Source organism: Gossypium hirsutum, chromosome A13 (genome assembly GCF_007990345.1).
Source record: "Gossypium hirsutum isolate 1008001.06 chromosome A13, Gossypium_hirsutum_v2.1, whole genome shotgun sequence".
NCBI lineage: Eukaryota > Viridiplantae > Streptophyta > Magnoliopsida > Malvales > Malvaceae > Gossypium > Gossypium hirsutum.
This window is the reverse complement of record NC_053436.1, coordinates 16,873,259-16,885,245: the sequence shown is the minus strand read 5'-3', so window position 1 is coordinate 16,885,245 and position 11,987 is coordinate 16,873,259. Positions and strand designations below refer to the sequence as shown.

Sequence of the window (11,987 nt, the reverse complement as noted above, 5' to 3'; positions counted from 1 at the left end):
TTCAGGGTAAGTTTTTCTATTTGATTATGAATACATGTATATGCGTGAATTGTTTTGGTGTTTTTATCCATGCCAAAATTATAAATACATGTGCTTGTTAATTATTTGGCTTTGAACTACTACATTATTTCTGTTTGATTTTGATATATGATTTTGGAACAAAAAAAAAAGAACAAGAAGGAAATAGTCAAAAAAATTAAGGTTTTCGATTTTTTTATTGCATTATTAAGACAAACTTATTTTGGGTTATTTCAGAGTCTATAAAGTAATAAAAAAAATAGTTTTGATATTTGACTATTGGGGAAATTTAAATTTGAATATTGGTATGTTTATATATATTTTAAAATAACTTAATTGAAGCAAAAAGTTTCCAAAGTGATGATTTTTTTTTTGTATAAATTATTGTGTGCATGTAACTTAAGTTATGTTAATATTGATTGGCCCAAGTGAAGGTTAATAATATTAGATGTGCAACTATGGTGATAAACATGTGACGGTTATTCGGTTTTACATGTGAGTAATAAATTGGCCCAAAGAAAGATTTATTATTCGACATGCTCTTATTGTCAATGTTTGATTACTACACCAAGATATCACTTACAAATTAATATTTTTTCCAAAGATGAAATATTAATGGAGTGTCCGATATCTTAAGATGAGGTTTACCTTTATTCAAATTATTTTGGTTTAAATTTGAAGTCTTATGTGAAGTTGTTTATGGTTTATGATTTATTCAACTATTATTATATTTGCCAACATCATTGTATGTTGTTTTGGGATAAATATATATATAAATATTTATTATTATCTTTTAATTTGATTGAAAGATGAAATTAAGGTAAATATTTTGAAACAAATAAATTCAGATTTTAGCTTTTAAATTAAGGATGTCTAATATTTTAAATAAATTAGTTGAAACAAAATGCCGCCAAAGTGACCTCTTTTGTGTAGATTAGTTTATTTGAAATATTAAGATAATTATATGTTTTTGTGATTCATGCGTTTATTAATTGACCCAAAGATAAGTTAATATTTGGCAGAATTACAACGATATCTGTGGTGATAAATGTATGGCAATTATAAGGTATTTTATGTAAGCAATAAGTTAGTCCAAAGATTACCTCATTGTTTGACATAGTTTATTGTCAATGTTTGATTGCTACAACAAGAGTACTGCTTACTGTTAATATTACTATCCAAAGACTTGATATTAATGTTGTGTTTGGTATCTTGAGATGGGATTAGCCATTATCCTGAATTTATTATTTACTTATGAATATTGATGTGAGCTTTTTACTTATTTTTTGTTCTATATTCAGCTAATTCATATTCTAGTGCCACAATATCTGCTAATATAAATTTTATACCCATGCTTAATGGGACTAATTTCAGTGAATGGAAAAGGCACTTACTTATAGTGCTTGGCTGTATAGACATAGACTTTGCACTAAGGGAAGAACAACCTGCACCTCTCACTGCAGAAAGCACCCCCTATGTTATAAGGGATTTTGAGAGGTGGAATCGTTCAAATTGCATGAGTCTAATGATCATGAAGCACAACATTTTAGAAGGCTTTAAGGGCATAGAATCTGAAAAGATTACTCAGGCCAAGGTTTCCTTGACGAAATTAAGAAACGTTTGGCTAAAAACGATAAAGTTAAAATGACATCATTTTTAACTTCTTTGATGTCTATAAAGTATAAGGGTCAAGGAAATACTGAGCGATCTAAGGGCTATGAATTTTATGATCCTACAATTAGGAATATTTTTGAGACGAGAATTGCAACATTCTTTTAAGATGTTGAGTTTGGAGGGAGAAATAAGGTTAGAGACATTGTTTTTAAGGAGGAATTAAATTTTAACTCAGTTCCTACTATCACTTTTGATGATGTTTAGGTTCTCATACCTATCATTGATTAAGAAGTGAATCCAGAACCTCAATAAGACAATGTTAAACAACTCCCTATTCAAGATGAGGTAATTATTCCAGAAGAACAAACTCAACAACCTCAAGAATGAATGTTATTAAAAATGTCCACTAGGGAAAGGGTTATAATGGCTTTAGTGGAATAATTTGACATTAAGCTACATTAGATGAATATTAAGTTAATGGTTTCTCAATGGTATCATTGATCATACATTTATATGGTGCAATTAAAAAAAAAACTTTGTGTCTGATGATGCAAAGGTAATGATTTGTAGATTAAGGAACTTCATCTATGGGCTTAAGTAGACTTCTCATCAATAATATTAAAAAATTTACCAAATGATTATCTCATTCAATTTAGAGATGAATTTTGTTGATAATTGTATATACCATAAGTTTTGTGGGAGTAAGGTTCTATATTTGGTTTTATATGTTAATAACATACTGCTTGCCAATAATAAGTATAGCCTCAATCAATGCCCTAAGAATGATTTTGAGATTACAAAAATGCATAAGATTTTTTACATTTTAGCAATGGAAAATCTAATGTACATTCAAGTTTGTATACATTGGAATATTGTGTATATTATTAGGGTGTTAGGCAGATATTTTAAGCAACCCTGTTTTGGACCATTGGATAGCATCCAAAAGGGTTATAAGGTATTTTTAGAGAACAAAAGATTACAGGCTCACATATCAGAGATCTAATTTGTTAGAGATCATCAGGTATATAAACTCCGATTTTGATGTAATATGGATACAAGATTTTGTCACTAAGGTGCAAATTGTGAAAACAAATTGCAGTCTTTTATTCCAATGGCAATAGGAGCACATTAAAGTCAAAACACATAGACTTTAAATTCCTAGTTGTTAAAGTAAAAGTTCAGAGTGGTTAGGTACTTACAAAGCATATTAGGACAAACTCCATGATTGCGGATCCGCTTACTAAGGAACTACACCTAAGGTTTTATAGGAGCACATTGCTCATATGGGTGTAATGTCATTTAAAGGATATTTGGATTTAGTGGGAGTTTGTATTTTTAAATGCTTTTATGTTATAGACACATTTTCAGTTATTTTAGTTTAAAGATAATAAGTTTATTTTCTGCAGAAATAAAGTTTATTTGGTTTATTCACACTCTGATTTTGGTAAGGTTTGATCTCACTAAGGAGGACCAGTTGGAAATAGACATGTTTAGATCATATTGCATGTAATTTCCATGCTATACATCCATACTTGATCTATGTCATTTGGTTGTGTTAATATACGTGATCATGGATGGATTTAGTTACGATATATGTAACGAAAGTCGCCTTGGTTCTATGTTAACATAACTAATGGACGAGATTGTACGGAATGCCTTTTGGATATGATAGTAAAATTTTGAGCTCATAAGGTTATATAATGACATGTAATTATAAAGTAATTAGTATATATATGTGGTTCAAGTGGGTGATTGTTGGAAAATTTGGACATCGCATATATAATAAGGATAATTACATGTTATTATTTACTATCATGATAGGTTAGCCCAAATTAAAAGTGATCTAATTTTAGCCCAAATTAAAAGTGATCTAATTTAGTTAGAATTTAATTACGCTTTTAATTATTAAATAAAGTATGGGTCAAATATCTGTAGATACTCTTCTAATCAAATTCTAATTAATGATGGGCTAATTAGAATTTGATCAGAACTAGAGGTGATCATGGGCCGGGCCGAGTCGGGTTCGGGCCGGGCCCATACAAATTTTTAGGCCTGTCTACTAGGCCCGGGCCCAGCCCAGCCCGAAATATGGGCCTAAAATTTTGCCCAAGCCCGACCCGAAATAAAATTACTAAGCCCGACCCGGCCCGGCCCATATTAAATTTTTTTATTTCATTAAATAAAAAATTTAAAAATATAATAAATCAAATATATTTAAAAACATAAAAACAAATATTAAAACAAATAAAAATAATGCTAAAACAATTCTTAAAACAATACACAAATTAATAATATAATAAAAAATGGTTATATTAAAAATTTAAAATAATTAAAAATAAAATAAAAATATATATTAATATATAATTCAGGCCGGGCCCGGGCCAAAAAACTCTTACCCTAGGCTCTAAACGGGCCTCGTTTTTTTGCCCAAGCCCATTTTTCGGGCCTATATTTTTACCCAAACCCTCCCATTTTTCAGGCGGGCCTTCGGACCGGGCCGGGCCACCCAACCCATGATCAGCTCTAATCAGAACTAATATGCTAACGTTATAAATATTAGGGTTATGGTCCCCAAATTATACACAAGATATCTTTTCTAATATCCCATCATTAAGAAAGAGAGAGCAAATATTCTCTGAATTTCTTATGTACTAATTTAGAAGATCAAATCCCCAAGTTCCAGAAAGTTTCAAAGAATCCATGGATTCAGGTACCCTTCTGCATCTAGTTTTGTTCTTAATTTATTCTTAATAATTTGACATGACAGATCCTAGTTTATTAAGTTATATTGTAGATTTATTTTATAAATTCTAACATGCAAACCAAAATTCCCTTCGTATTAATATGAAAATCAATGAAACCTTGTTGTTACAACAAGCATACGTGCTGTAGCATATTTACAAGCTGCATGCTCTTCAACAAAAAAAATTATCACAGCAGCATAGTTGGCCAATTTTCAATATCAACACATGAGGAAACAAGTGTAGATGATTCCTTGGAAGTAGTGAAAAGCTTGATGAAATGATCTTGCACTAAGTTCTATATAGCTCTTCTTTTAGTTATCCACTTTCCATTAACATCAAAAAGCCCCACGATTTTATTACAATTTATTCGTTTCATTGCTTGTCGGACCTTTGTGAGCAAGGAAAATATTTCTTGCATCTTGCCTCCGTGTATCGTTTTCTTCTTTTGTTGTTGATAAAACGCCAACAGTCAATCTTAACTTGCCTCGTTTTCCAAACTCAAAAATTCAATTTCTTTTATTCGAAATCTCCTTTGTGGATATAGAATTGCAACTTGGTTCCTTAAACCTTTTAAAGCCCCATGTCCAAATGGTCTACACCCATTTTCTATCAACACCATTGGTCTGAAGTGAAGTAGAAAATCATCTCGACGGTTTCTAAGATTTCTATGACTTTCCTAAATGTCGTTGTTCCCACTACCTTTAATGAGACATTGGTCGCTCTTATTTCCAAATCCAGAGAGGCAACCTCTTTTTCACAATTCCGCCTGATTAGTCTAGGTAATACGATCTACAAGATTATCACATAAGTCATGGTTATGAGACTAAGGCCCTTTTTATACAGGATAATGTCTCCATTTCAGGGTAGTTTTGTTCCTGGAAGGCACTCCTGGAATAATGTCACTATTGTCTAAAAGATTATGCACTTGCTCAAAAAGATGAAAGGGAAAAATTGTGATATGGTCATTAAGTTGGATCTTGAAAAAGCGTGTAATAAATTGGAATGGAGTTTTCTATGCTTTTTTGGTTTTTCAATTTCTTGGCTAAATTTAATAATGGATGAAGAAGAATATAAAAGTTTAATTTAACATTACTTGTCAAAAGTGTTTTTGAGCTCAAAAGCATCTTGTTTAACAATGTTTTTATGTCAAAAGTGTTTTTTATCCTTAAAAATGTTTCTTAAAAATAATGCTAAATCAATCTAAATGAAAATTGCCAAAAAAAAATCTAAATTTTGGGTAGACCATTAAAATTCTTTTTGAAAAAATTTATAATAAGATTCAATAAAAAATTGAAATATGTTTTTCTTATGAATTTTGGTTTTGATTGTTTTTTCTGATTCTCATGTTAAAATTGAGCTCAATTTTGAAGTTGATAATGTGTACATATACACACAAAGGTATGTTAAAAAAATTCAGCTGTCTGACCAGTGCAAGCTAGTCAGTGACCCGTTTAAGGCCGCTTACTTATCCGACCCGACCCATATGGACATGTTTATTAACTAAACACCCCCTGCTGTAATCCTGGAGAATTCCCAAAAGGAACAAGTGGGGAAAAGAAGCTTAAGCTAAAAGAGCTCTTTATCAATTTCCATGGCGTCGCGTTCTCTCTTTCTTAGTCTCAGACGGTAACTATCTTCATTCTCATAAATTTCCATTTCAAAGAATTTATTTTAAAAAAAAACATAATTTTATTAAACTGGATCAAATACAATTCTTATTAGTTGTTGTTAAGTTAAAATCTTTTCTTTTATCAAACATCAATTTTCCCAAACTGTAAAATACATATGTGTGTGTGTGCAGGAGAAGCAGCCAACGGTGCATGTCGAGGCCGTTGTCCTCGGGCTCCGTCAGCACCGAATACACGGACGATTATATAAAAAATTCGGAAACCGATGATCTGAGAAGCCGCATTTTCCAGTTGCGCCTTCCGAAACGGAGCGCCACCACCGTTATAGAGAAATGGGTGGGTGAGGGCAACCGGGTTTCCATCTCTGACCTCCGCCAAATTTCTAAAGACCTTAGAAAATCTCAGCGTTTCAAGCATGCTCTCGAGGTATATTTTTACTCAGTAATTGAAGTCAATTAGAATGAAATTAAGATTTGGGTGTTCTTGGGTTGGTTTGATTTGCCTAAAGAATTTAGAAATGCTTGCTTAGTTTAATAATCCTTGACGAAACTTTCCATCACTTTTGCGGCTTCAGAAAAATAATGCTTGAATCCTTGGATTTGATTAACCTTGATTGGGTAAATTGGAGTCATAGCAATTAGACTTGTTAACTTGACCCGAATCCTAATCAATCAACTTGGAATCAAACTCAACCCAACTTAATTTGATCATAAGAAGTATACAACCCAAACCTGAAAGGATCTGATTCCAAAACTGGCGCGAACCTGAATGAACCGAAACTCAAAATGACTCAAACCTATAATAACCCAGCCTAAAAACCTTGGCCTCCTTGATCCAATGGACCTTAACCCAAGGTTTACCTGAACCAATATTACGCAAAAAATTTAAAAAACTTGAATTGACTCAATTTAAATTGACTTGATTCAAAATCAACTTGACTTGCCCAATTGACATGTCTGATAGTAATCCATTGCTTAGGGGAATGGTCTGATTTGTTACTAATGTTAAACAAATAATTAAAGAGATAATGTGTGTGTGTGTGTGTGTGTGTGTGTGTGTGTGTGTGTGTGTATTTCTCAACAAATAGAGAATATCTTAGTATGTATGTTAGGTCAATCTTTTGTCTACAGAAGATTTTTGCAGCACATCAGGGTTTGCCATTTGATTAGCTTGGATGTAGGGTGTAAATGAGACAGTGGTATTATCAAACTATTCAAGTTTGACTAGAAAAAACTTGAATTTGATTCAGTAATTATCAAGTTGAGTTCAAGCTTTAGTAGCTTGAGTTATTGATCAAGCCAAATTTAAGCACCTTAATGCTCAATCTGAACGGCTCATGAGCCTAATCAAGCTTTTCATTTTAATATATTTTTACATTATGAAATTACATTTTTACCCTTATTATATAGAAAGAGCTGAAGTACAAGCTCATATGAACTGGCTTAATCGATCTTTGATTTCAATCTTGAGTATGAAAATTGATAAATGAGTTTAGTTGAGCTCAAACTCTAGTAGCTCTATTAATTCTTGAGCCAAGCTCAAGCTTAGAAATATATGTTTGATCGAGCTCAAGCCAAGCATCGAGCCTTGAATTTTGAGTCAAGCTCGAGCTTGAGCTTACCATTATTTGAGTTCAGTTTGATTCAATCCAATTACACCCCTACTTGGATGTTTAGCTGTATAGCAACAGTGATCTTGTAATGTTAACTACTATCATACATGTCTCGTCTTTTGTAGTAGATTTAAATCTCTACTAAGGCTTGCTTGTAGAAGTGCACTATTTACCTCTTTCACTTTAGAGTTCATTCACTTCCTCTGATTCATTGAAATATGATAACTTTCTTCTCGCTTGCGGTTTTTATAGGTGTAATTTGATTACTATTATAGTGTCTCACAGTCACTTTATTATTTCACCTGTTCTTTGTTTCAGTTATAAGAGGGCATGTTGTGAAAGTTGGTTTTGATGAGAATTTTTATCGATACCAAGAATAATTTTCTTTTCTCGAGTGTGAGATATAAAAGTCTGATGTTATGGGTGTAGGAAAGTCCCAAATCCTTTTTTCTTTCTGTTATAATAGTAGTCCTTTGTGAGTTGCACCTTGCAACATTAGGTTAGTCTCTTTTTCTTTTCCCCTTTCTAATATCAGAAACAAAGTTGGTCAAATTACAGGTTTTATTCCCTGTACTATACTTTTATTTGGATACATTGAAGAGGGTGTGTCTCAGGGCTCAATCCTTGGATGTAGGTTCCAACACCTAACACCTTAACCACTGCACTAGTGAGATGGCTAATCCGTGTACTGTAATTTGAAATAATTTTGTTCTCTTACTATTATTAATAGTATGCCTTAGTCCAAATCATTGACACCGTTTCTCATAAGTCAGCTGATGTAATTTATTTAAAAACCTGACAATTAAATTTCTTACATCATTTAAAAGATGAAATTTTGGTAACCAAAATAGTTATTTTTCATTAATTTGTTATAAAATGAATTTTCTAGCTCAATCTCATGACTTCGACTCTTTGTTTCTTTAAAAATAATTTCACCTTAGCAGACTAATAAATTATTTTTAACGGTGATAGCGATTTGCATCAAGACAACATTAATGATAGTAACAGTGGCAGGGTCAAGTTATGCCAAATTAAAGTACAATACTTCAATCTCCAAGTTGAGTATAGTGTTAGGCCAAAAACATAATCTGACCATCAAAGCTTCATCTCGCATCTGTGTGGAAATGTTTGTGCCTTATAGTTCGTGTGGCTTTTGATTTCCCAGTTAGAATTGATTGTCAATTTTCTTTACCTTACCTATTCAAGCTTGCAGATATCAGAATGGATGGTTAGTCATGAAGAATACAAGTTATCAGACACTGACTATGCTGTTCGCATTGACTTGATGACAAAAGTTTTTGGTATTGATGCTGCTGAACGCTATTTCGAAGATTTACCTCTGACTGCAAAGACAAGTGAAACTTACACTGCTCTTCTCCACTCTTATGCTGCCGCAAAATTGACTGAAAAGGCCGAAGAACTTTATGAGAGGATAAAGGGGTCAAACCTCTCGTTCTCTGCCCTTCTCTACAACGAGATTATGACTCTGTACATGTCAGTTGGGCAGGTCGAGAAGGTTTCTTCCATTGTTGAAGAACTGAAGAGACAGAAAGTTGAACCGGATATCTTTACTTACAATCTTTGGATAAGTTCGTGTGCTGCAGCTCTAAACATTGATCAAGTTAAAAGGATTCTGAATGAAATGAGATGCGACTCTGGTTGCAATGATGATTGGCAGAGGTATATCAACCTTGTAAATATTTATGTAACTGCCAGCCGTCTTACAAGTGCCAATTCGATCTCTCCTATCGAAATAGAGAAAGGCATCACACAAAGAGAATGGATAACGTACGACTTTCTTGTCATGCTGTATGCAGGCTTGGGGAACAAAGATAAAATTGATCAGATATGGAAATCTCTAAGAATGACGAAACAAAAAATGACAAGCAGAAACTACATATGCATTCTTTCATCGTATCTGATTCTTGGGCATATGAAGGAAGTGGGAGAGGTTTTTAATCAGTGGAAACAGTTGACAACCACAGAGTTCGATATATCTGCCTGTAATAGCGTTTTGAGTGCATTTGAAGATGCCGGGTTGACGGAAAAAGCCAACGACTTACATATGCTTCTGATTAGTAGGAACTGCAGTCCCACAAACAAGTAGGAGCCTGTTGCAATTAAATGTGGGAACACCTCCATGGAAACTGTACTTGAGAGAGAAAAGAAAACGATTACTCGGTGTCGGTGATTGAATTGCAGTTACAAGAAATGGCTGACTGTTGGTACTGGTAATCGGTATTTTTACCCATTTTCTGAATGTTGGTAGGATCTACTGATTCCTGAAATTTAAACTATTTGCTTTTGTTTTCCATGATTGATGTATGAATAGAAATACGTAGAGCTGCTGTTTGTTTTGATCATATGTTTATATATTTTATGTAATGGGCATATATTGCAGCAGCCTTGTTGATTTGATCATAAAGATTTCAAAAATTTTAACCCATCTAACTTGAACCCAAATTTTCTGAAATCCAAATGGATCCAAATCTGAAACTAGCTTAGACTCAAAATTATACTAAAACAAATCGGATAGGAAGTGGTTTGAAAATTTTTAACTTGAAACAACTCTAAAATGATGTAAATCCCCCAATTTGCAGGTCTATTGCAGGGTCCTATAGATAGATGATAAATATGGGTCAAGAGATTTTGTTTATTATTATTGTTGTTATTATAGATTTTTATAATATATGTTCTTTTTGATATAATGAGTGCTTAGAACTATCAATAGTTTCTCTTCAACTCGGAGGATAATGTGTTTTAGCATATTTAAACTTACGTCTTTCTTCATTACTAACAATACTAATGTCAATTGAACTAAAATTTAATCGATTTATAATTATTATTTTCATTTTAATTGAAATTATAGTAAAATTTAGTTTTTTTTAATTTAAAAAATTGTGTTAACAATCACGCTAAAAAGGAGATTATGATTTGCAAAAAGCTATATAGAAAACTGTTGGTTTTTCCCTACTTGTGACCTACAAACAAGTTGAGACCGTCAAGTTAAACTAAACCCACAGAAAGAAGAAAAAGAAGATTCAATAAGAAAAAAGAAAAAGAAAATCATAACAAAGATGGCAAATATTTCATTACTAGGGGTGCTGGAGTGTAATTTCAAAAAAGTTCAAAGTTCAAAAAATAATAAATGTTTATTTATTTAAATTTAATTATAAAAATATTACTTTACAATTATTTTTTTATATTTTTAAATAGTAAAACTAGCCACTTTATTTTTATTATTTTTTTTAAAATCTAAATTAAAATCCAACCCAAGAGGCAGATGAATTGGAGCGAGCCATCCAGTCCAACCATGAACAAGTAAGCAAAACCCGGTTATCAAGTTAAGCATTGATTGAATTTAGGTTATTATAGAAGGAGTGAATAGAAATGGTGTTGTTGACTAATTCACATTGAAGTTTGAAATGCTTTATAGCCCATATATTTCAATGCAGTGTACATTGGAATCTTGTAATATTCTTCTTTACGCAATTACCTCTTCTTTTTAAGTATATTTCCTTCTACCTAGCTGGCTATTTCATAATAATAATCCCCATAGTGTAGGCTAAAAAAAAAAAAACGTTACCACTAGTATTTATTTTATCCAGATTTGAAATAAATATGAGGAATGTATATTTTTTTTTTAAAAAATAATGTTAAACATACTTTATTAACTCAATAAATTTTAATTAATATTCATCTCTAGTTGAGTAATACATCTTGTTGTCACTTATCATTCGTGCATTCTATAAAACCAGTTTTGATAAAGTTACATTGCAAACCTAGATTTAAAGAATAAGGTGTCAAATGGAATCCCCTACTTCTAAACCCATCAATAATATAATAAAAAAATATTAAAACATGCTCTAAGTTCCTGTATTTTTCTCAAATATTTAGAATTTAATAACTCAAAAACTTTTATTTTCAACAATGCAGTTTTTTTTATTTTTCATATTTCGAAATTCAAATTCAATTGTTAATACTATCAAATTTTTTCGTTAAATTTATTAGTGTGACATTTTGAAATAAAAATAAATACTCTCTTAATAGTCATGTAACTAAAAAAATTAAAGTTATACTGAATTAACATTTAACGAAATAATTTTAATACCGTAAATAGTTGATCTAAATTTTAAATTTTAAAAAACAGATAAACTAAATTTCTAAAAATAAAAACATATGAATTGAAAATTTTACCTTAAGAAATATATTGGAGCTTTACCTTAATTTCCATAATCCTCAATCTTTATATATATATAAAGTGGGGTTGCAATATTAAGCAATAAACTTGCATTTCCTATGCTTTCTTTTAATTAATTATTATTTTTATTTGCAACCAAACTTAAAATACAAATCACTGAATGTGAAGTG

The 11,987-nt window shown here is 31.5% G+C and overlaps 1 protein-coding gene across 1 annotated transcript; it reads left to right on the top strand.

Annotated features, from left to right (window-relative positions):
* The first annotated feature begins 5,741 nt into the window (after window positions 1-5,741).
* On the top strand, window positions 5,742-10,019 carry LOC107930770 (pentatricopeptide repeat-containing protein At5g09450, mitochondrial). The gene is made up of 3 exons (XM_016862487.2): window positions 5,742-6,002; window positions 6,178-6,430; window positions 8,830-10,019. Exons 1-3 carry the CDS (start codon window positions 5,968-5,970, stop codon window positions 9,721-9,723), a joined length of 1,182 nt encoding a protein of 393 aa, XP_016717976.1. The 5' UTR covers window positions 5,742-5,967; the 3' UTR covers window positions 9,724-10,019.
* Window positions 10,020-11,987: the final 1,968 nt, after the last annotated feature.